Genomic DNA, 25,646 nt, shown 5'->3' on the forward strand with positions numbered 1-25,646 from the left:
TTCATGGGATTAAATAAACCACCATGGAATGGAACCGTGCATATCTCTGACATAAAAGCTGAATGAATGCAAAAAGAGAAGTACCTGGTTAACAGAAGCATCTGTATTAGCCACAGGTGAGGGAGAGCGACAGGCAGGTGGAGAAGAGATCTCACTGTTGGTTCCCTCCTCCCCAGATTCCTCAGTGACAGGGGAGAGCAGCGTGTGACAGCGACCAGCAGTCATCTGCCACAGGAAAAGTAAACGCCAGAGCACAGGAAGAAAATAAATTACCTCAACTTAGGTGTACTTAGATTGAGTTCAAAGCAGGAAAAATAACACACATCTGGAATTAACTTGACAGTATCTTGTCATCCCTTGTGCTCTTAAGATTTGTCAGGTGAAAAATGTGGCAAATCCATAGTTTTATCTACTTCTTGTACTTTAGTATGAACATGCTCTTCTGTAACCTAATGAATTTAAAAGGAAACGTATAGCCAGCAGCTTAATAGTAAGTTAAGGTTTGCCTAGATGTCTTCTAAAACTGTCAGAGATGCATATGGTAATATTATGGAGAGCTATAAAATAAAGCAGTATTGGTCTCCGTACCCAGGCCTGGTTAGAACAACAAGAAAAAGAATTAAAATATAAAAAACATATAATCCAATAGTAACTTGTGCTTTTTTTCTTCCCTAATGCTGTTATACAGTGATAAACCCTGAAATCTGTAGTCAGTTTTTACTTATGCAAAACCCTCAGTGACATCAGCAATACATTTGTAATGAGACCCAACAAGAAACAGACAAAAACAGTTTAATTCAAGCATGAGGCCTATGTCAATACTTAACTAGTTTCAATTTATACACAGTTATAGCATAGCAGCATACTGTCAAGTACCACATCAACATTTTAATAAAGGAGCATTAAAAATACAGTCTGTAAAATACGCACACTGCAGCATGTTATGAAATAATGTTTTTTTCTGCCATTATTTTGTTCCTGCTACTCAGTTGTTTTTCAGTGTTTGCTATCACATGCTGACAGTGAAAAAGAAGTTATATATTTGCATCTTATTACTGAAAACTGCCACTGGTATTTCAGTGAGTCTTGAAAACCCACATAAAGCAAAATACAGAAAGAGGAAGCTGAAGTTTGCCACAGCCTGGCCATTTCAAAAGCAAAATACAGATGTGAACTGTGACAACTTGCTGCATAGAAGTGTTGCAATGATGCAAAAACAGGCTGCTAGGATAAATATCACTGAGACCAATTCCTTCCTTACCATAACCACTGAGGGATGTGCAGGGTGTGCCGGGAACAGGTCGGAATCCAGCTCCTCCATTCCTTCTGAAAGCCCCTCCACTTCTGTCACTGTCAGAAGCATCGTGGCATGTTTTGCTTTCATCGTTAGCATCTTGCACTTTGAATTCAAAGAAGCAATTTGCTCCTGGTATCCTTTGATCTTCTGTGCCAGCTCCTGAGGAAACATTTTTTCCCTAATGCAGAAGCAGCCAATACAGACTATTGGACGAGCAGCATTTCAGCTTCCGTGGAGCTTCCCCTCCTAGCTCAGCCAATAAAATCATAGCACTGCCTCTCAGAAACCCTGCATAAGCAGCAGCACTAGCTGAAAAGCAGGATGTTGACTGTGGAGGGAACAAGTCAGGCTGCATCTCACTGCACAGCTAAAGCACAAAGCAGACAGCTTTGAAGTGAAACCGGAAAAGTACTGTGAAACCCTCTGTATGATCACTGCAGAAGTGAAGGACACCTCATACTTGCATCCAGCCTGATCTGGGCACAAATTCTGTATGCCTCATTTTACAGAAAAGCAGAATATCTCTCCCTTGTTCTTTTCTATTTTTACTTTTTTTGTTTTTTCTCCAGATCTATTTGCGTTTATCTAAGGAAGATGAAGCTCTTCCACATACTGCATGCCATGAAAATGAGGTCATATGGGAACCAGAACTGTAAAAAATGCATCATTCAGCTCTCAGCAGAAAGAACAAATTGTTGAAACAATAACTCACAGAGCTTAACAAGATCAAATGCATTGTGAACAGTAAGTCAGATAATACTATATGCAGACTGAATCACTTATGCCAGAGTTCAGATATATTTCATTTCATTTTGGTTTTGCTTATGTCTTATGAGATAAAAATTTTAAAATCATTGGTGAACCTGGCTTAAAGCGAGACTTTAAAATATTTATTGTGGCTATGGAATGGTCAATCTAATGGTTAAACACCATCATAATAAGTTTACTCAGAGAAGAAATATGGAAATGAATGGCTTGTATTATCTCATGCTCTGTACTACTGCCTAGTTCAGTGTCTGCTTTAAAGGCATTAAACTTGTTTATTTCAAAAAATAAATAGCAGAATCTATGATTCTATTGGAAGATTCATTAGCTTTTCACATTTATGCTTAAGCTATTGGTCCTGCCTCCCTCGAGGCTCAATAATGTGGTAGGATTTTTATCTGTAAAGCAGAATACACATATGTTTATGCTTGCCTGTTAAATCAGCCTGCTTTAAATTCTTTTACCCAAGGAAAGCTTTCAAGGAACACTAGCAACAGAAGTTGCAATATCTATCATCATAATAAACACAGAATAAGCTGAAATATTAAATGTATGCTAATATAAGTTTTAACAATCAATTTTTACAATATAAAAAATAAAATAAAATAAAAATAATTTAAAAACTACCACTTCAGGCAAGTAAAATGAAAAGATCATTTTAGTTATTTTATATGTTCAGTAAATAATTTCCTCAGAGTCACAGTGCAGAACTGTCCCAGTGTAAAATGCAGTTACAAAGTGAATGTGCCGCAAAGAATGCTGATGATGTTTTCTGCTTGTAAATCAAGGCTACCTGGTCCCTGCCATGTCAGCAACAAGAGGACCTCCACAGTTCATCTTGGAGATGAAACAAAGTATAAAAGAGTCAACTAGATCAGTTGAAAGACATACTGCAATTAAATCAAGCCTTAGCTTTTATGTCTAGCAGCTGGAGTACAGTTATCCGCAATGCTTGGCAAGTACTAGTCATTCAATAATGAACGTTCAATGAATAACGAATCTCAGGGACTCAAAAGTGGGAAATCTGTTATAATTCAATATATTAAATACAATAACACGTCACATTAATGTCTGCTATTCCTGAGCATCTAACATACCTCCTGCAATTGAATAAAAGGAAAACACAAAAAGTGCAAAAACCTGATTGTGGAAAATACAAAGTAACCTAGAAAGGAAACATTTTGTATGGCATTGTATATCTATTAAAGCCATACACAACTATGAAGCTACTTATCTGTATTCTCATCTGAAATTCTGATGAAACAGGGTTTGGTAAGCTTAGCTACAGAGTTTAACTGTTGCTTCATACATGCACAGCACTATCAGCTTTGTAGACAATAACGTATGTTCATTTAACTTCCACCCTCCTATTCTTGTTATAAGCGTAGGTACTACAAATATCTCTAAGTTTTTGCTCATGCAGGCTTCAACAGAAAATATCATAACTAAAGTTTTCTTAAATTAATAGCACACGCAACAGGCACCTAGACAGATTTGCCCTCTTAAGTCATATAACAACGCAGAATCCCCTTCTATGTGTGCTTGCTCACAGCTACTTAGTAGACAAAATAAATATATATACATATATATTCATACCTTAGTCTCTTAAAAATCCTACAAGTGTGAAACAGTTCCCTCTCTCTTTCTTCTATTTGTTTTTTAAGGGAAACCACTCTGCATTTATAGTAAGCTACTTTTATAAGAACTGCATTGAAAACAAGCAATACATACAACATTAGTCTACATTACATAATACTACAAGCAGGTTTTAATTAAAAGGTAAAGGAATTGTGCCATCTGGTGTCAAAAATTGATATACAGATATATTTGACTCATTTTCTATCTCTGAATAAACAAAAGATAGGAGTAAGGAAATGGTATTTAGAAGCTCCTGTGACAGCACAACAGTGAAGAGTCCATGGTGGGTGTCGTGACTCATTTGATCACTTAAGATAAGTAAGTTTGAAGGTAGAATTTGTAACTACACAGGATAAAGCTCTTCTCAAGACAACTTGCTAAGAAGCCTTTGGAATGGCTCTGGCACAGAATTCCTCCAGATTTACAGTGGTTTTGCTGTGATTCAGGTACCTTGGTGACTTTGTTAATAGGATGGAAATAAGTATTCACTAATTTGGTAGCAATCAACTAACTAAATGTTCAATAGCATTAACTTATGGGATGCTCCTCAGTCAAGTACATATGGTAACTGCCTCTTAATTGCTTAGTTTGCCATAACATTGCCTGGAGATTAGGATACATTTAACTGAATAAACAAATAAATACTCCAGACTGTACTAAAGCATGACTTTCCTATTGGGTTTATTTATTATTAGTTTACCTGCTCAGAGAGCCTTTAAGCATGCCTGAAAAACTTGTCAGCAATCTAATGAAACTTGGTTATGAAAAATATTTGGGGCCAGTGTGTCTCCAGTAAGCATGTTTTGGCTTTCCTACCTCATGACGTGAAATCTGGTTCTGGAGTTCCTGGATGTTACTGGTTGCTATTGGTTTGTCCTGGATCTCATGATGGGCACTCTCTATCATTTGCTGTAAATGTTTCATTTCTTGCTCATATTGCTCATACTGAACCACAGCTTCCTAGAGAGGGGAAAGAATATTTAAGTGTCTACTCACACATAAAAAAAAGGATTTGTTTACTCCAAGCATGACCAGTCTCCTTTGTGAACTGAAACAAACTTATACATAAAAGGCAGTAGCACCTGGTTAAGCAAAGCAAGAATAAAGTCAGGAAAACATCAGTCCATTAAGATATATGGTGAACTGCAATGAATTCAACTGTTTAATTTAACTGTTTCCAGAAAACAGTTTAGATACGTGATTTTTTAAGTTATTCAATACTGGGCTGAATCTTCAGCTTCCCACAAACATCTGTACCAGAAATACACACCAACAGATAGTACTGCCTAGTATCCTAGTCTGACAGTTTTACTATAGCACTTTTACATGGGAAAAAACGGAATGGACAGAGATACGAAAGTCTTTGTTTTCACTGAAGTTTGTAAGGCACTTTTCAAGTTACTCTGGGTAATACGCAGGGTAGAGTTATGCTTGCCTGCATGATGTTGCACTGCTGAATGGCAGTGTGCTGCAGGCGGCTGGCCTCCTCCTGGAGCTGGAGTGCACTGTGACATATTGGCAGGCTGGTGACCACCTCTTCAGGAATCCTCAAGGCACTTTGACAGACTTGGACTGCATGAACCTTTGGCTTCAGTGATTCCATTTCAGACAACAGATGCTAGAAAAAGTCAGTTCCACAAATAAGATAATTTGCAAAACACCCACAGTATCTGATGCAGCAAACAACAAATGATGAATTCACAGGCTAAAAAAAATGCATTTTTTTATTTATAGTTAAATACAATCAAGGTACACTTTGTCTGGAGTTATTCATATTGAAATAATATTCTTTTAAAGTATTAATAGATCAAAAGCACTACATAATAGGCATAAAAATAACTCATGAAACAGCATACTGAACTCTATTTCAGAGTGTCTAAGCACAGTAACATTTCTGTTCACATATCTGAAAAATAACTATATGAATTCCACAATTCTGTATAGAATTATAGAGGAAATTTAGATTGGATGTCAGGGGAAGTTTTTTTTTTTTTAAGGTCCCTCACAGCAGAAATCATTCTATGATTTGATTCCTTATTTACTTGGCTGTAATTTGGTGCTAGACTTTGAAACAATTACCCACAAAAAGAAACACCAGTCTTACCAACATTCTCTTTGCCAGAGCTCATGCTACTGAAGAGTTAATTTTGAGGCCCTGCACTTTTACCTGTCTGTGAGAGAGTTGCTCTTTCAAGCTCAAACGCCCAAGCTCTGGAGATGTCAGTGTGGCCTGGGCTTGCTCCAGAGCAGCCTGCAAAGCTCTCAGCTCAACTTCAAACTTCTTCATGTCCTGTAACAACAAAAAATTTATGAATGATTTCATGAGTCAGAAAAGTAAAAATAAATAAATAAATAAATAAAAAGTTACTATAAATATACATCTGTCTGGATTTTGTAGTTGTGTTCTTAATAGCTTGTCAAAACTAAGTCATAATTTTAACAAGGATACTGTTGCAAGTATTATGAGGATGTGGAAAAATAGATTTCACAGCAAGAGTTACTATTTTAAGTACTTCATCTATCTCAAACATGGTATGTATGTTACAAAACTGATTTCAGAGAGTCATAAGCCTAAAAAGGAGATCAAGATGTCCTCTTGTCACCTTCCCTAAATAAGACAGGACAGAACTGGGCTATCTTTTCAGGCCATTCTTAAAAACATTAGCAGCAGTGTCTTCATCTCTACAGATAACATATTCCAGTGATCCAGTACTCTTTGTCTAGGTTTCTTTTTGTGATGGTTTGACATGAAGCTATCTTCTACTGCAATTTCTGCCCTCTACTTACTATCCTATTAACAACAGATAGGAACAATTTATTTTTATCCTCTCTGAATACTTCATATGTCATATTCCTCTTTCAATGAAATTTTTTCTTGCAAATTTATATTCGACTCACTATCATTACTGTCCCTTGTTCATGTGCAAAACTAGATGCAGTTGAAACCATGATCATGATTGAATTCAACCCTGTTGAATAGCAGTCTAAATTTGTTCAGGTGTCCTCTGCACATTTAGTGTTCTCTAATCAACTTCCAAGTTATGGTCTCTAAAACACCATCCAACTTAATAATGAAAATATTGACTAGAAACAGCCCAAAGGAGAACCTGAAAGATCCTACTTCAAGTATCCAATCTTTTGGGGTGAGAACCATCGATAATTACACATTTGGGAAATTTCTATATATCTTTACACCTACTTGATACATTTTCAACTAGATAAGCTTATCAACTGTGCCAATAGCAATATATTGTGAAACACGATTAAAGTCAAGATATATGATACATTATATACTTATCTATAAGGTCTATTACGTTCATTTTAAATTTGACTTCTACTCATTTCCATGTTTTCATGTAACAGTTTACACATACTTTATTCATTATTCTGATATTTCTCTGAGAACTGAAGTTAGTTAAGTTTTATTCAACTTTGCTTATTTCTGTGCCAGTCTCTGGTTTATTCAATGGGGGGGGGGGAAAAAACCTTCAGCTCATAAGAAGAAGGTGGTACTTTTAAGAAAGCAATGACCTTCTAGAACAACCACTGGTACTGAGACCCAGCTTCCTAAGATGTGACTAAACACTGCCTGCTGACAGAAATTAGAGAAAATAATAATAATAATAATGCTAAAAATTCCCTACTTTCTCTCCTTTTGCTTCCACACAGCTTTGATTTTATTTTTATTTCTTTTCATTTAATTAAACTGCTTCTTATATCAACCACATTTTTTGCCATCTTTATGCTTCTGAGGTTGGGGAGTGAGAGAGCTGAGTGGTGGATCTTAGCTGTTCTTAAATCACTACAGTGCTATATCCTAAAAATACTGTGAAATAAGAAAAAAAAAATCAATATTAGTTGTGATCATCCTAACTGTTGATGATAGACTACTCTTAGCAGCCTGCAGGAATTATTTTTTTATTTAGCTGTGTTTAACTGTATTAGACAATAGCAAAAGGAATCCTAAAAATATACTACACTTAAAAAAACACCAAAACACTAGATCATTTTGTCAATTCAAAAAAAGAGATGTAAAATTTAACACTCAGAAGGTAACAGTAGATAGAAAACTCTTCTCTGCTTGTCTCTGTATCTTGCATCTGTCTATAATGCCCTTATACATGACATATGTATAGCACACATTTATGCTAACAATAAACACATATGGAAGAGTCCCAAAGACACACCGGGGACACGGAAAATCATGCTATTGTATTTTCTTAGAGTCATGGGTCTTACACAATATAGAGTTCCTGTCAGGTTCAGGACTGATCTGAATTAATAGCAGACAGGTGTTAGGTATATTCTAAGTGAAAAATAAATGGTGCATCATAAATATCAACACAGACATATTCATACCCATCTCAATTCAAGTATCTAAACACAGGTTCGCAGTTCCTTTTGAGAAATACAATGGTTCCCAATGCATCCAAGCAGAAAGGGCAGATGTAACATGACCTACAGAAATCTACTGTCTGAAGCAGTACCCAAAACCAAGGCAGAATGCCCAACAGCATCACAAGTGGTGCAAGATATGTCCTTTTAAATAACAGAACTGTGTCCTTTATAGTTGATAGATAATCTGCACTGCTAGTACTCACTAAACCACAATCTCTTAAGCACACAGAAACCTAGCTGTCAGTCAGTAATTGAAAAAAAGTGCTCTCATGTACCTTGGCAGCATCTTGCAGATTTGGTAGCCGCACTTTGATAACTTGTTGTAACTCTTCTGTCCGACGCCCCAGTTCTAGCACTTGCTGAGACAGTCCTTCAGTTGAGTATACACTGGCCAGATATTCAATCCTTTCACTCATGGCCTCAAGATCGCCATGTATCTCCCCAGATTCTTCAAGCATAGTCTAGATAAAGATGTAATCAGAATGCCACAGCTGAGCTACAGATTGGATCTATCTCTTAGCCCATTTTTATCCTGCAAACTCCTGAATTTATAAACATCAGTAAACATGATTGTGTTCTATCATTTTACTGTAAAGCTTACAATATGCTTAATACTGAGCAAATTTTTAAGTGCTTCAGGGCAAGAAAAGCACAAGTCTTGAAGTTTCAGCAACTGTACTTATCAACACATTCATTTTAGTATTTTGCTATACATACTTGCCTGTAAGATATAAAATATAACATACATCATCTATGAACATGATTTGTCTGAAACTCTGATATATCTAGTAGGAAGCAAATGGGAAGAAAAAAACTCATCAGTTGGGTATCAGTCTGGGAATATTCAGTGTGAAAGTGTGTAGATGTGAACAAAGGCTGTCCAAATTTAGCTTAAAATGGGAAATAAAAAAACCTGAAAATTGTGTTAGTAAAAAAGTAAATTAGAATTTATAATAAGCAATAGAATAAGCAATAGAATAGTACTCGGAAAAGAATTATGATGATATTTCTTTAAAAAAGTATTAGTTGCTATGAGGTGTTTAATGCGATAACATCTCACTGTCTACACAAAATGGTCTATCAAAAGCTCCCATGAAGCCAATGTACTTGATTACATGCAAAGATTACTTGAAACACACGTTTTTTTTTCAACAAGGTATTCTTATTTCAGTCTTCAAAAACAATTATACAGAAGAAATAAATCATGTTTAAGACTTGGAGGACAAGTCAGAGTAGCAGAATATTTTTACTTTTTTTTTTTTTTTTTTCATTAAGGAAATAAGGAAAAGTATATGAGATAAATATTAGGGTCTTCTATACACTTCCATTAAATGTAGTAGCTAGTATAATCACCTGGTAGGCTTTAAATTGATCACGAAGCTGAGAGGAAGAATTCCATGTTATACTACCATGCACTAAGATATTTGCTTTCTCAATCCATTTCAGTATGAACTCCAGCATCTCATTGTATTCTTCCAAATGCGAAGTAGCCTGGACATAAAAGAAAAAAATGCACCTCTTATGTATAGGATGTAATTCTGTACAATTCTTAGAGAATGAAAAATGTGTTCATTTCATTTACTCTTTTTGAATTTGGGGATCATTTTAACAACTTTTAATTACTGTTGACTATGAACTTATGAAGTTAAAAAAGGTTTGCTTTTAGCAATAAGCTTATCTATTTTTCAAGAAAAATAGCACTACAAAAACTCAGGTCACAGTGGGAGAATGCACTGATATTCACCTGCATCACTAGATAGAATGTTTCCTGCACACATTTCAGCCTTACAAATAAGTTTGAAAAAAACCTTGTCTCAGCTTGTGACTCACTGCAAGCCTCTTTTACGTCATTCCATATCCTTCTTTTTGTCTTACCATGCAGCTTTCTAAATAACTTTTATTTAAAACATGCTTCATCCACCCAGGCTGTCATATTTCCAAAAAGAGAAAAGTTGTACTTGTTTTGAGGTACAAGACAAAAGATGCTCTACTCTGATTCACCTAATTTTTGTATAGCACATATCTGTATTTCTAACAGGATTAATTTCACTTATTTTCAGGCATTTGTTCTGTATGAGGAATGGACTGCATTAAACTATAATTCTGCATATGCATGTAATATTTGCTGTAACTTTTTAATTGTTTTTAATGGGAAGCAGATTTCATGGTGCTGAAAAAAAATATCCATAAACTCCTTCATCAAGTACCCTGATGGAATTCATACATTGATAGTAATTTTCTATCTGTTCTTATATATCAAGTTTTCAGAAGTAACTGAAGCTTACTCATGCATGCAGAACAAAGAACTCATAAATTATCAAAGTATTAATGGTAGAATCATACAAATTGCCTTTCTTTGCTTTTATTTCAACTATTTTTTGATAGTGACATTTAGCAAAAGTACATAAAGGATTCCAAGTACTGAACCCTGACGACAGCAGGGAAAAAAAACTTTGTGAATAGTTAAGTGGAGAAAGATCATGTATTATCAATGCCTTTGTATCTACAATTTTCATTGTATATACTGATGGATATTCTCCCTCTACAGTGACCAAAATAAATTTTTTTCTTTCCCTTTGAAAGGAAGCAAATATAATTAACAGTGATAAGGCAGAGACCCTGAAAAGTGAAATAATATATTAATTCCTGACATGTTGAATTTTGTAGGAAGAACCAACATTTTTTCAGGGCACCATAAGAACCAATCATCAGATGCTTCATGTTAGAAGATGTTAAATCAGCACCATATAGAGTTATTCCACCCTCCTTATCTGACACCAATCTGTGTTCCTCTCTGCTGTGTTACACAAACCCTGAATAAAAATAGGCAGATGTACCAAGGAATGTATCTCCTTACATAACTAAGGGAGAATAAATGAGAACTTTTTAATGCACTTTCTGCTTCCAAAAGAAATGACAGTAAAGAAGTTAGACCATACCTGACTGAGCTTGGTTGCTCTGTACTCAGCCTGCCGTATGGTCTGTTGGTGCAGTGCAGTGAGTTTCCCTACTCTGTTAGCCAGCTGCTTAGCCAAGGGTATGTTCTGTTCTGAAAACTCCTGGATTGATGCATCTAATTCCAGTAACTTTATGTTACAGCTGTCCAACTCTTCACCAAGAATCTAGAAAGAATAAACAAGAAAATAAGTGAGACAGGGAGCTTTCTGGTTGATTGCTTCTAGTCCTACATGAGACTCTTACATCCTGTCCTAAGTTTCCATGATTTATTGCATCTTTATTCTGGCTGCAAATCAGCAACTCTAAGCAGGAAGGCAGAACAGCAGGGTGTTTGGTCATCTCTTAAATGTGTGCCACTAGTTTTTCCTCTCTGACTTGGATGAAATAGATAACCATTTTCCTTACTATATTAAAAGACTGAGTCAATTCAGAGTGATGTCAACTGTTCTTGGATGAAGTGAATGGTCAGCACACATTGCCATGACAAAGATTTTTGTTTATATGAAAGGGTCTTGTTATGCTTACAAACTCAGAAATTAGTAATTACTCAAGAATGCATTATGAAAACTTTAGTGTTTTCATAGCTTGATGCAGACAAAGGTGCAGTCTGGATGAAAACAGACCATTTCAGTAGAAACAGATTTTTAAATCAGATTTTCCTACCACAATTACGAAGTTTCTGTTGTAATCTAATAGGTTATCAATAGTTCTCAAACTGATGAATATTTGTTATTGTTTTTTGTGGTGTAGGGTTTTTGTCTTTCTTTTTATGCCTAAGGTATTAATGATTCATCACTTCTGTAAAGTAATTCCCATCAAACACTTGACAATTATTTTTAGAAATATAAATTACAATCATCAGGCAATAACTGATTCAGAACTGAACTCTAATCTAGCCGCAAGTGCTTTAAACTGATTTGGTTAGGACTGTCCTGACAGAAACACATTAGATTGTAATTTATGATCAACTGTTTGATCATTTGTGATAAATAACTATTATTGTACTAATACCATCACACCTTAAAAACATAACTATCTATGTGCAGATATAACGATACTATGATCTACACATTTAAAAACAATAACATACATATCTCAGACAGGCATAACTATATGTCCATATATTTAGAATAAAGAAAAAGAATTTCTACAGTGCTTGAAAGTGAGGGACAGATATATCTGATTTGGGTCATAGGGATTTTAGTTTCAGTTTTAATACAAAAAATATTTAATACTGTGACCAAAGCCAACCCAATCTCAGAAATAGCATCTGAGAACTGTTGTGTAGTTACAGAAACTTTACTAAATCTCTGGTGACTCAAATCTCAAAATAGAGGTTTTGTCTGTGGAACATTGGAAAATACATTTAATTGGCCTTCTGTTAGAATTTGGGGATCAAGGGTTTACCAGTTTTAACGGGAGGCAGTTCAGTGACATGTACTAGAAAGCAAACAGCACTTCAGATGTGTTGCTAATAACCTATGAAAACAAGCAGGTAATTTATGATACACCAGACATACCAAGTCTTCTCCTATTTGGTATGCTTTGATTACTTTCACACAGTAACTTAGTCAAGCTTATCTTTAACTAGTTAAGAGACAAAAACAAAAGAAGCCACAGCCACTTCCCCTGCCCAGTCTCCCTTCCATCTACAGCAAAAAGAAACAAACAGAAATACACAACATTCAAGAAAACAAAGATGAAGTTTACTCTCACACATCATTCCCACTTGGCCATTATGCCTCAGTAGAGATGAGTTTTTATGACTAGTACTAAAATTCAGAGGACCCCCAAAAAATAACAGAGTCCTTTGCATTTCCCCTTAACTGCTCAATTAGTACTTAACTTCACGAGTACACCACATTATGTGAGATCAACTAAGAAGTTAAATTTTTCATTAAGTGAAAATCTATTTATCAACTGTAAAGATGGACTGAAAAGAGTGGTCTTTTAGGAGTAGTTTGGAATCCTCTTGGGCTTCTTCAGATTGCATTCATACATGCTTTATTTAGAGAGAATTGCATGCTCTTTTACTCTCAAATACGCCCCTCTTGTCGTACCCTCATGGGCTAATTATACCCTGAATAGGCTAGTTTGCAAAGTTGTAGTTCTGTACATTCCACTGAACTACATAATAAAATAAAAATATCTAAGATCTTTGCAAATATAAAATTGGTACAAATTCTCAGTTCAGAAGAGTTTTTGGTGTAACTATTTAAGGAAATCTTATTCTTACCTTTTGTTCAAGTTTAGCTTGTACTATATCATTTGTTTTCCTTTTCAGTTTGGAAAGAATTGCATTTAATTCATTCGCTATCCCCTGAATTCTCTGTCCAAACTCTTGATTCAGTGTTTTGATATGCCCAGTTTCTTTTTCTTTGGCTTGAATCTGTCAAAAATTAGAAATTCAGTAACTAGAAAATTCTCCTCCTGAAAGGAAGTTGACTTTCATATTGAAAGTAACTTAATTTTATTTTGTTGAAGTAAGTAGATAATAAAATTAATCACACTTTGACCATGCTCAGATACAACACATTGCAAAGTTAAGAAGCGTAAAGAAGGGCCTTACATCTGTAATGGGAGCCAGACTCTCTTCAGTGGTGACCAGTGCAGAGATAAGAGGCAATGGACACAAAATGGAACACAGGAGTTCCCTCAGAATACCCAGATGCACTTGTGTATTATGCAGGTGACCGCACTAGCGGTCATGCTGCCCAAGATTTGGAGTCTCCCTCACAGCAGATCTTGAAAAGCTATCTGGACATGTCCCTGGGCAACCTGCTCTGGGTGTCTCTGCTTGAGCAAATGGGGTTGGACCAGATGACCAACTGAAAAAATGCAGTGATTCTGTAACAGTGTTATCTACTACATTTTACCTGATCTTGTACAGTAACAAGGGCCAGCCCAACTTCTGCCAAATGAAGAGAGAGTTCAGAAGGCAAAATTGTATAAAGCCCCAAGTACTTATTCTGTTGTTGTTCAGCCATTTTTTCAACAGCCTGCCGATGAGTAGTTACTTCACAGAGGAGAGACTAATCACAGAAAAACAACATTGTTAGGAACAGTAGGAAAATAATTATGTCTGCATAAGCTGCATAAGCAAAAGATATTACTTGCAGGTTACAACAAAGCTAATTGCTTCCAAGATTTTTATTTGTTGTTGTTGTTGTTGTTTGTTTGTTTACTTTTAATTAGTTCATATAAATAATTCTATGTTGAGATTCCCTGGATTCTCACTTATGATTTTCTGGTCCAGTCCTCTGTTCCAGTATGTCATCTGTATGTGGAAAACATCAAGTTTTCAGCACCTCCAGTATATGGAGGTAATTTAGTTGCTTTTGTTTCTCCCAAGAGATCTGACATGGAAAAGAGATGCCATGTTCTGCCCATTCACACTCTATCGTTCCTTCATATTTTAAATTAGTTCATAAAATAAAATGAACTATATGCTAGATATGTAAAATTGCATAAATACAAATATTTAAATGTATCTTAAATATCTTGAAAGTAAGATATTACGGCCTACTTTTATGATTTCTTTTTTTTTTTTTTTTTGGTGGCTTACTCAAAATTTAACTATTTTCATCTAATTTGAATTGATGGTCATTTGGAACTGATTAATACTCTCTACTCGATTATGAAGATATACTAGAAACACTGTAATTAAGAAATTGACAGATTTGATATACCTTCAGCTCCTGAAGCTGAGTATCCACTTCCACATCAGGGTTTAATAAATATTCTTTTGTTTCCTGGATCCAAGTCTTCACAACATTTAATTGTGCTTCAACCTCCTCACGTTCTTTCAGCTCCTGTTTCACGAGCTTTACACTTTTTTTCACTTTCTGCTGCATACTTTAGAAACAGAAACAATGACTATTTGTGAAGACTTAAGGATTCAATTAAACAGATTCCTTTGTCAAAATTACGTAATAATGAAAAGAATGATTAACATCCCCAGATTAAAATCAATAAAAAAGAGAGCAGTGTAGCCACCTAGAGAAGCAGACACATCTCTCACATTTATTCCTCAGTTCAATCCTTTTAATTAGCAGTTTTATGTATTTTGACATCTATGTTTACTGTAAATGTTTATCATACAGACATCTACACCTGAGCTCACCATTACAGGGTATCTGTATTGCCAATGGAGGAAACAGGTAATTTTAGGGCATAATTAAGAATGATTTGTAGTCATTCCAAAAAAAAACAAAACTTCTAAAATAGGCTAGAAACTTGTCCATACTCCTTCACTAACTAGGCAGTAAGAATTAACTGGCTCAGATGTGGATTTCTGTAATCTAAAACCCTGAACCTTAGCTATAAAGCTTCCTGGTTTACATGGTAGATAAACACTTTAGAATTATATAAATATTCATATATTTATGAACAGGGTATAATTAAGACACATTCTATTTGCCCAGGTGCTAAATCCCCCTGCAAAATTCAAAGCATGCCTACTTTTTCAAATGAAGTGCTTTAAATAGGAGAAACAAAGTGACAAACTAACACAAACTTACGATACAAAAAGTTGAATGGTCACTATTAAAGGTGAGATGCAATGGAAGTGCTTAAAATCAGTTATAACTCCAATGTAGTTTATGCTATTCTTACATAAGTTCCCATTATTAAAGCAAGGCAGGAATTACATACTCTACAATATATACTCATGGATGATGGAAATAAAAAATAACAGTAAAACTATATTTCCAAATTAATTAAAGTTTATTTAAATTTTAACTTACGCTTACCTTAAATATAATAAAATTTAATTGTGTAATATTTAGTGATAATAAAAATAATGAGTGAACTGTTATTATTGAATTAATTTTAAGTTAGTACTTTTCTAGTGAAACTCAAAAAAAAAAAAAAAAATTAAAAAAATGCCTTACTTGTGGCATCGATCTTGCATTGCTTTGACTTCTTGCATGACTGGTACTTCTTCCTGAGACAGAGGCTTTATTTCCACATCCTGAAGCATATTAAGAGCATGCTGTTTGAGCAGACCCAAAGATGATAGCTGGTGCTCCACTTCCAGAAGGAAGCTGCTGTGGTAATCCAGGAGTTCCAGGAGCTCAGTTTTAGATGCTTTTTCGACTGAGCTTTCTGGCAAACGATCTTGTAGTTGATCTACCACTATAGTAGCTTTCTGAATCTACACAAAGAGATACAGTCTCTTACTACAACTGATACCAAATGATTCTATGCCTTCTGATATATGTTGAGATGCCACAGAACATTTGTGGTATAAGGCTGATGCAACTGTCTCTATAGAAGACCTAAATCTGTTCCCCAATGCTGCTAGCTATAGCTAGGTAACCTAAACTCTTTACTACTAGACTTTCTAAAGGTCTCTTGTGATAAGTTTATCCTCCTGTTTTTTATTATTTATTATCTTTATTGCCATAGGAGCTAGATCTTTAGTCCACAGCAGACCCTGTTTGGCACGAGCCATACATTTAACTGAAAGATCCTTCTCATTCCCAAAGATCTTGTAATCTGAGCATAAAATAATGGACAATGACAGATGAAAAGATTCAAGTAAGATTTTAGGAAAAAAGAGTGATGTGACCAGAGCACTGACAAGCGAAGACATCAGTGCCCAAACTTAAAATTAGCAGCTTCATCCTTTTCAGGAAATAATAAAAAAACAAACAAACAAAAAAAACCCCTAAAGAACCATCAGAAAAAAAACTGTATTTAGTAAACATGTTCCCATATAAAAGAATGGTGCAGATGCTGGATTCTAAATGGTGCAAGGCAGTGATTTTAATCCTAAGTCTTCTATGCTGAGTTGCTGGGTTTTCTTTGGTGAAATGACTGTGATTCCTGCTCTCAGCTATTTCAATCATAAATTTCTTAGAAATAAAATTATCTTCTTTGTTTCACAAGATTTTGTTTTGATATGTACTCAGTGCTTGTGAAGGCCAATGTAAGGAGCAAAATCCTATGTACAGTTAGAAACTGAGGAGTTACAAAGACAAGAAGTTACCTTATCATTAAGCCCCTTCCATTCCTGTACTGCATCTTCCAAAATTTTCTCTTGTTCTTGGGCAACATTCCGGAGCCGTGTCCAGCGCTGCCAAACCGTTGTCATTGATCTACTTACAGTTGCCTTGCTGGCATCGTTACTAACTTTTTCCAGCTGTGAGGCCTTTTCTTCAAGAGCTGTGATCTTTTCATGGAAAGAATTTACTACAGAAACAAGAGTCTGAAAAATAAAAAAAATGGACATTATGTTTTTTGCTTTTTTTAAAAAAAAAAAACAAAACAATATAATTTGTAACTTTTCGACACGCAGGATGAGCCACTTCCATCCAATGTAGATAAAAAAGTCACTCACTGCATTGAGTGACTTGGTTAAGTTCCACTTTATTTTGTGTGTATAACATATTAGCTACAACAATCCGAGCGACTTGCTCCAGAATGAAAACCTCTGGAAACAGCTGAAATTTGACGTAATCAGATTTTCTATTCCTTGCTAATACCTCAAAACGATAGGAAACATACTCAGAAACCTTTTCATAGCAAAGCTTGTAACCTCTACTATTAGAGTCTAAAATTGAAAATAAATGAACAAAGATGCATAAAACAGTTCTTTACATACTCTAACACTTAAACACTACAGGAAAAGATGTAAAAACTCACCTTCAGGTTTCCCTGGGGCAGGACCTCCAGAAAAAACATTCATTTTTAACTGAAGGGAAATGATTTCATATAATTTTCAGCACCTTACCTTATGTATTTGCAACTTCTCTTCTGCTTCATGAGAAGAAGCAGCTTTAGCTACTGAGAATTCAGATAATTTTTTCTCAGCCTCATTCATCACTTCAATGACCTTCTGTCGTGCTGTCTGATACTCCTGCCACTCAGAAGCACACCTTGAATAAATGCAGTACCAGAAAGAACAATTTAATGTAAAATAAAACCTCTTTTTTTTTTTTTTTTTCCCAAGAAAAAGGGAGACTATTGGGAAAGAACACACATACAAAAATATATACTGTTGATTTCCAACTGTGCCTCAGAGATAACCAAAAACTGTACTCCTAGCTTTGCATTTAATAGCCTCTGATGCACTTTTCTGCAGTGACTTTGTCTAGGTTGTGTTTCAAACCCTTCCAAACTTTTGGTATCCTGAACATTCTGGAATAATAAGTAACATAGTAATGCTTGTTAAAAAGGATATTCATTTGTAGTTCAAAATGTCTACTTCAATTTCATTTGCTCCTCCATGGTTCTTATGCCATATGAATTAATATATAACCATTTTCTGCTTAGCTTCTTCATGCTTTACTAAGCTTCTTAGAACTCTATCATACCTCAGGATCATATCTCTAGTCAGTGTTAAAAGAGAAATCAGAATCCAAGAGTTCTGAATCATGGTATCCACTTCAGTCATCAGTAACACATTGTACAAAACTCCAGTAGAAACTAAACAAGTATATGGGATATATATAAGGGACATGTTTCTTTCATCACTAACATAAAGGAAAAAAAAGAAAAAAAAAAGAAAAAAGCACTAACAAAATGGAAGAAAAAAAGAAAACTATACCTTTGCAACCGTTCTTGCTGAGTTTTGGCTTCCTGCTTTGTCCCTTTGCCCTTTTCTTCCAATGAAGCTAGATTCTGCATGAGCTGCTCTCTTGCTGTGGCATGTATAAAGGGCTCCAGCTCAGATACCAGGCCCTGTAACTCCTTCAAATTATTGCTGAACTGACTTTCTGTGCTGAAAAATTCAATGTGGTTCCCTAGGTTCCCCTCGGAGTTCTCAACATCAAGACCATTTCTTGTTAAATGCAGAAACTCCTGAGCATCCTCAAGCCAGTCATTTGTTATCTGAATCAATTGGTAATATCTTTGGCAAAGGCTATATAATTTATCCAAGGTAGCCTGAAATAAAAGTGAAAATTAAATACAGTAACAGACAAAAAAATCACAATACCAAGAAATATATCCTGGCTGTGCTCATGCTTCCTAAGCCACTCTCAAAAGGGCTGAGGACTCCTGGTAGCTCCTGGCATCTCCTTCCTCACCCTGGGGTTTCTTTGATTGCAGGCCTCCCACACGTGCTGCAGTCCCATGTCCTGCTGCAGAACATGCTTGCACCAGTGCTGATTGCCATGGAGAGGCTTGTTTTCTTTTCTTTGCACTACATCTAATAGGTGTGGGGGAGATCAGATGGAAGTATGTTTTGAGTGAGCCTACACTTCTGTGTCTAAGTATATAGTCGTCTCAAGGAACTCTTACTGATCTTTCAATCAACAACAGCAGCAGATCACAATCTAAATTTTTTTTAAAAACCAGCAGGATTATTAAAATCAATCTTTTCATGCAGATTATAAGCATCAGGCCTCAGAGCTATAGTTTTCAGCTTCATGAGTAGGAAACTAATGATACTGAATATTCACTAACCTGTCTCATGTGTATAGACTCTTGAACTTCATCATCTAGTTCTGTCAGCTCAGCAAGAGTGTTTTCAAGATCAACAGGTATCAGCTCCTTTGCTTTCATATATCTCTCTTTCTCTTTATTGCTCAGTGCATTCATTACTCTCAGGCTTGACTGTACTTCTTCCTGATGTATCTGAACCTTTCGGATTTCTTCTTGGATGCTTTGCAGTTTCAGATCCAAACTTAATTTTCCATTAAGTTCTGTTTTCACCCATCTCAGCCAGTCAAGTGAGCGGCAGATTTCTGTCTGGAAGTCTATGCTTTGCACAAGTCTATTCTCACAGTCCATCACTGTGTCACCAATGGCAGCATGCAAATTCTTTAGTTTGTCTTGCCAAGACAGCACCTGATGATTTGTTGTTTCACGTGCAGTTGGATCAAGCTGGGGAGAAAGGGTTTCTATATGCTCAGTTATTCGCTTCAGAAGACTCCCTGAATCTTGCAAGCTGCCCACCAGAGAATGGTATATTTTCAGCTTTTCTTCTATTGGAAGCATTTCTTCATTTACCTTAATTTGTTCATTTTTCACTGCCTCTAACTGTGCCTCAAGCTGCATACACATTTCCTCATGTTCTTGACATGCTTCTATTGTGTCTTCTAACAGGTTGATTTTCTGTTCTATTTGCCTCTTCAGCTTGTGATATAATGTGACAAGTTTTAACATTTCATCTGGTTGCCATGGCTGGCCAGTGCTTCGAAAGGCCTCCTTCTTCTGGTTTAGTTCATCCACTGCTGCACCAAGGCTCATCACTTCACCTAGGAGGTCTCTGTAGGCCTGCTGGAGTGACACAACTTCTTTGGCTAAAACAGCAGTTGGAGCTTTGTCCATATTAATAAACTGATCGTCTAGCTCAGTCAAGGCTTTAGTTGTCAACTCAATCAAAGAGGTATATTCTTTTCTAGCATAAATCGCTTCCTGAACTTTATAGAATTTATCTTTTGCCAGAGAAGTGACAGTGTTGAATTGCTGAGGGAGAATATTAAGTTTTTCATCCAGATAAGAATGATCCACTTCATTAAGCGATGGTAGGATTTCTTGGCCATGTCTTTGCAGACTAAGCAGGAGATTTTCATATTCGGGAGACTGCTCAAGAATCTGTTGATACTTGGACAACTGCGTGTACAGTTCAGAGTTACTATTCATTACATTAACTTCTGGGAATGTGACAATATCAGCTTGCTTTAGCCAATGGCAAGCCTTATCTAAATCTTCTTTGAAATATTTCCTAGAAACTATATTTTTCTCCAGTTCTAACAATCTCTGGGTACACTTTTGTAAAACAGTGTCATATATATTCTGTAGTTCTTGCAATTTTCCTAACACTTCACTCTTTTCTTGTTCCGTTGCTTCTTTCATTAAATCCCTTCCTTGAGCCCACAACCCAGTGATTTCATTTTGATAGGCTTTCAGGCTAGCTTGGGCATTCTTACAAGTCCTGATCTGTTTGTTCACATCTTCTGGCAACAGACAGATATGCTCTGGAAATGTTACCTTCTTCTCATGTTGATGAATTTGGTTGGTAGCCTGGAAGACTGCCATGAGAAACTGTGTTTTTTCAGACAGTGCTTTATTCAGGTGCTTTCTCCTCTGGCCAACTAGATCACTGAGACAATCTACATGATGCTGTGCATCAAAAAGTGCTTTCTGTAGCTCCTGTCTTTCATTGAGCCCTAAGCTGGTCATCACCCTCTCAGCATCTTTCAACACTGTCTTCAGAACAAGCTGTTTAGCTTCAAGCTCACTACAAATGGTAAGATGATCCATGAGAAGACTCTGAGCCAAATCTGGAGGAGGGCTGTGTTTAAGTGCCTCTGAAATACTAGGCTGCTGCTCTTCTGCCCATTCCATTAGTTCCTGAAGTTTGGAATGAACCAAACTAAGCTCTTCTAAGGTTGAAACAGAAATTTGAATTTTTCTTTTCACAAGTTCCTCCAGCTGAGTCCAGCGTTGCTCAAAATGACCAAATTGCTCCTTTACTAATTCTTTGTCATCAAGATTCAGATGTTCCACCATCTTCTGTTTCTGATCTTTCAAATCTTCCAGAGCAAATCTCCTCTCTTGAAGTGTTACTGCCAATTTTTGCAAAGCTTCAAGGTGCACATTTGTGCTTTCAGCATCAGATCTGTTATCAGAATGGACAAAACAGAAATTAATGATCAGATTCTACCTCAGGACAGTTTTAAAAGAGGCAAGGATGAATTATGAGCCCATTACATACTGAAATCAATATGATACAAATACCTGCACTTTTCAGATTCATTTGAAGATAACAGCTTCAAATATTTTTTAAAAAGTTTAACTTTTTTAATTTTTTTCTTTCATTGGCAACATGGTCATCAGCAACTCAAGTAATAGCAGTAGTAAACTCCTACAATTTTACGCACATCCTGTGTGTTTATTTTAAAAGCATCTGCACTTATTCAGTAGGAGTAACTAAGCTTTAATGTAATACTGGCAAGAAAGATAAATGAAACATTCAAACAAAATATAAATGCCTGTTGTACTAGAAAATACTATACTCCCGCATGGGATCTTAAAAACAAAGATGGAAGATGTAGCTCCTCAAACTCAATACAAGTAATTTACACATTGTAATCTGCTCTTTCAGTGTAAATGTACTCCTTGCTACCCCTTGTTTTACCTAGCCAAGTTGTCCCACTCTTTCGTGAGCTTCTCCAAGAAAACTTCAACTACATTCATACGATCATGGTAATCCACTGTTCTCTGCAGATCTTCCTCCCTCTGTATGAGCAAACTGTGTGCTTGAAGGCAGAGATCCAGCCACTGATTGCTCAACTGTCCAATTTCCTTGTGTTCAGGTGACTCCTGTCCTTGGGTTAGTTTATTTATCTTCTCAGTCACTGAATTAAGAGCTGACTGCTTAGACTGTAGCTTCTGACTGAATTCCTGAAAAAGATACAGTGCCAATACAATGGCACTTACTGTAAATGACACAATGAAGTTTAAATAAAAACTCTGAAATAAATAAATTGTGTTAGTACCAATTATCTGCCCAGGTAAATGTTGCAATAATGTTCATTGGAAAAAGTTCCTTCTCCTCTTCCCCAAACTTCCTCTCCATCTTCTCATGTAAGGACAGCAAACCAGAGCAGTTACCAGTGATAAAAAGAAATCACAACAAAATCACACTTTGCCAGCCAGGCTCCTGGACTGGCACTCATTCCACCTACATGATAAAATACAAGATAATTGCAATCTCATGAGAATTCATTTTACTAGAAGAGTTTCTAGCTCATTTCTTTCCTTTTTTATTACAGACTAAAACTGGGAAAAGAGTCCATGAGTCAGCCGTTTCCATATCCATACTTTGTTTTGTTTCTCTAATTGCTATGATCACTGTTCAAATTAATATTTAATATTGAATTAATTATTCAAATTAATTAACTCCACTATACAAAAGCGCTTATATACAAAAACATTTTTTTTACTGAACAACAAGTCACAAAGAACTCAATATGAAAATACAGAATATACTGACAACTAAAATTAATCAGATGTTCTTTGGCATTTATTCACTGTTGGGAGTGAAGATAATCTTTTCCCAAATTCCAGTTACAAAACCTGTAACTAAACACATACAGCTCCGGCACTTTGCTGGGTTGATAATTTTTCACTGAGGGATTGGGGGCTTCTGGGGAAAAGATGTTACTGTCCACCTCTAACTCTTTCTGTGTGACTTCATCAAATTGATCTAGGCATCTTCCTATATCAAGGTAAATACATGGGAAAAATACAGACTGAATAATTTCAGATGTTACAGATGGTGCCTGTTGCTCATAATAAAACTGACTAAGATAGTGAAGAAGTACAGATTCCTGTCTCTATACTGACTCCTGTTAGTGTAGCAGGATATAGACAACATTGTGCTGAGATGATTTCAAGGTTTACAACTTTGTTCAAACACTTCTTTAGGACAGGAATTCACCCAATTCCTGGCACATCAGAAAAGAACACAAGAAAAATCCAGTCTTAAAATGCAAAATCTGTGTTTATTTACTTATCCAAAAATATTTTGCTTTTCTCTTTCTTCTTGTTACTTTAATGATGTTTGAGATGTGTGCAAAATAGCCGTGGAAATCATGTATTCTGTAAATGAATTAGCGAGGATCTGAATTCATCTCACAACTAACAGTAAGTTAATTTGCGTTTCTATTATGTCTCTTCTCCAGTGCTTTTCAGAGTGCAGCAAAATTGAATGATACTTCAATTGCTTCTGAAATGGATCTAGCTAACTTATAAGTATTTGAATCAAAGAACTTAGTAAGCACAAGTTGCAGATCTTACCTTCAGATTCATGACAGTCTGCAACCAGCCTATTAAAAGTGAAGGTAAATCAAAACAGTAGGCTAACAACTGTAGGCTGTTTAAGAAAAACAAACAACAGCAACAACAACAAAAACAGAAAACAAAAGAGAAAAATATCATAGCATTCTGCATTGCTTTCTATGTCAAAATGTAGCATCAGTAAGGAAACTCTTTCCTCTCTCTTCTGTGTTCTTTCTTAGAACATATTATCAATTATATGTGCACTGCAATTAAATAAACTATCAGGTGAACTTCTACCTTACACTCTGTTTTTATCTTGAAGCCTCCTTACCTTAACTTGGAGTACCATATTCTGGGCAATATTTAGCTCCAACTCTGAGCGTCTCCTTTTCAAATTCTGTAGCTGTTGATCTGCATCCTGGAAATATATCCAGAGCTCAGCCTTCGATTGTTTTATCTCTTCCCAACCTTGAGCCAAATACTGTGAGTGCATTATCTGTTGCTCAATCTAGCAGAATAAAAAAAAAAAAAAAAAAGTAGGATTGCTTTAACGCAGATATTTTTGGAGACTGGAGGATGAATAACAGTCTTTCTTCAAGCACAATACTGTAGTCACAGCAAATTCCTTCACTAGCTTCTGAAAGGTCTAATATTATTCAGAAATAGACTCAACTTTCAAAAGTCATAAAAATCAGTCCTACACAAGGAAAGCTGTGAGAAAAATGACCCTTGAGTGAAGCAAAGATACTTATGCGTGTGTTTTCAGTATTCTAAGTCTTTTGTTAAAGCTTAAATTAGCTGTGTAATTTACTATAGTCAATTGCATGCCAAGATTACTGGTGGACTGTGTCCTATATGCCTTTACAATGATCAAAAAAGAACCCAAAAAACTTAAATACTTTATTTATCTCATGCAGTTATTTTGCCTATGTGCCTTTTGTAAAATGCCAATAAGAACAATGCCTATCAGGCTTGAGCTCATTAATCACCTTACACCAATAGTCACAAAGCTTCTTTTACTCTAAACGCACATAGGAAGTCACCGAGGTTTAGACATTCAACCAGTTTAATATACTCAGTACTACCACGTCTGTGATTTCTTAAATGTTCTCCACTGCAATATACATAAAAGAAGAACTGTATTCTTAAGTTTTTAAGCTATTCAGTATTTGGACAGCCTTATTGTCAATTGACTACTTGGATATGAACAATTTTCTTCTCTAGAATAGAATGCTGTTACTATGTGTATTAGTTTTTTATTCTGTATATAAATCATTTTAGATGACTTGTGTGTATGCATGAATAACAGAGTTTCTCATACTTTAAAAAGAGCAATTCTCATGATAAAGTTTTGTAATATCAAATGTTTATGATTTTGTTTTAACACAAAGCATTAAGGTACTCTGAAACTTAAAACTGAGGTGCACTTCTGTAAATTCATAAGCTCTGGATAAAATACTTACATTTCTAAATCGAACTATCATAAAAATTATTATGAATGTGCTAGAATATCCTATTCACCTGTCCACTGTTGAACAAATAGTAATGTTAAAGTATATACATATGACTTACTGGCAAGAGAACAATAAACTGAATTTTGTTTTATGGAAACAATTTGGATGAGATTTTCTTCAACATGTTATTTATGTGAATTTTGGACAATACCTTGTAATGCTACTTAACTGAGTTTTGAATACTTTGTCCATTTTCTTTATATTACAACCAGGATAGCACTGTGTATACTTAATTAAAAAATAATAAAAAGAGAGAAAGAGAGGAATAAAGCTGTTTCTAAATGAAGTACTGGAGCTGAAAGTAAGAACATCCTTCTTTAATCTATTACCCAATATGA

At 35.6% G+C, this 25,646-nt stretch overlaps 1 protein-coding gene across 15 annotated transcripts in view; it reads right to left on the reverse strand.

Annotated features, from left to right (window-relative positions):
- Positions 1-25,646, reverse strand: part of SYNE1 (spectrin repeat containing nuclear envelope protein 1) — a 280,905-nt gene that overhangs the window by 96,532 nt on the left and 158,727 nt on the right. For 14 of the 15 annotated variants that reach the window (XM_015858221.2, XM_015858220.2, XM_032443851.1 and 11 more), the window contains 18 exons: positions 24,126-24,302; positions 22,149-22,414; positions 19,469-21,629; positions 18,609-18,946; positions 17,793-17,937; positions 17,049-17,267; positions 15,949-16,211; positions 14,746-14,911; positions 13,933-14,088; positions 13,293-13,445; positions 11,038-11,220; positions 9,452-9,589; positions 8,374-8,559; positions 5,868-5,990; positions 5,136-5,318; positions 4,517-4,660; positions 1,262-1,456; positions 85-225 (listed from right to left, as the gene is read on the reverse strand). In XM_015858221.2, coding sequence (XP_015713707.2) covers positions 85-225; positions 1,262-1,456; positions 4,517-4,660; positions 5,136-5,318; positions 5,868-5,990; positions 8,374-8,559; positions 9,452-9,589; positions 11,038-11,220; positions 13,293-13,445; positions 13,933-14,088; positions 14,746-14,911; positions 15,949-16,211; positions 17,049-17,267; positions 17,793-17,937; positions 18,609-18,946; positions 19,469-21,629; positions 22,149-22,414; positions 24,126-24,302 — 5,337 coding nt within the window. The remainder of the gene's footprint in view (positions 1-84; positions 226-1,261; positions 1,457-4,516; positions 4,661-5,135; positions 5,319-5,867; positions 5,991-8,373; positions 8,560-9,451; positions 9,590-11,037; positions 11,221-13,292; positions 13,446-13,932; positions 14,089-14,745; positions 14,912-15,948; positions 16,212-17,048; positions 17,268-17,792; positions 17,938-18,608; positions 18,947-19,468; positions 21,630-22,148; positions 22,415-24,125; positions 24,303-25,646) is intronic. The other variant, XM_032443845.1, reaches the window with a different exon arrangement.

This window comes from Coturnix japonica, chromosome 3 (genome assembly GCF_001577835.2).
Source record: "Coturnix japonica isolate 7356 chromosome 3, Coturnix japonica 2.1, whole genome shotgun sequence".
Lineage (NCBI taxonomy): Eukaryota > Metazoa > Chordata > Aves > Galliformes > Phasianidae > Coturnix > Coturnix japonica.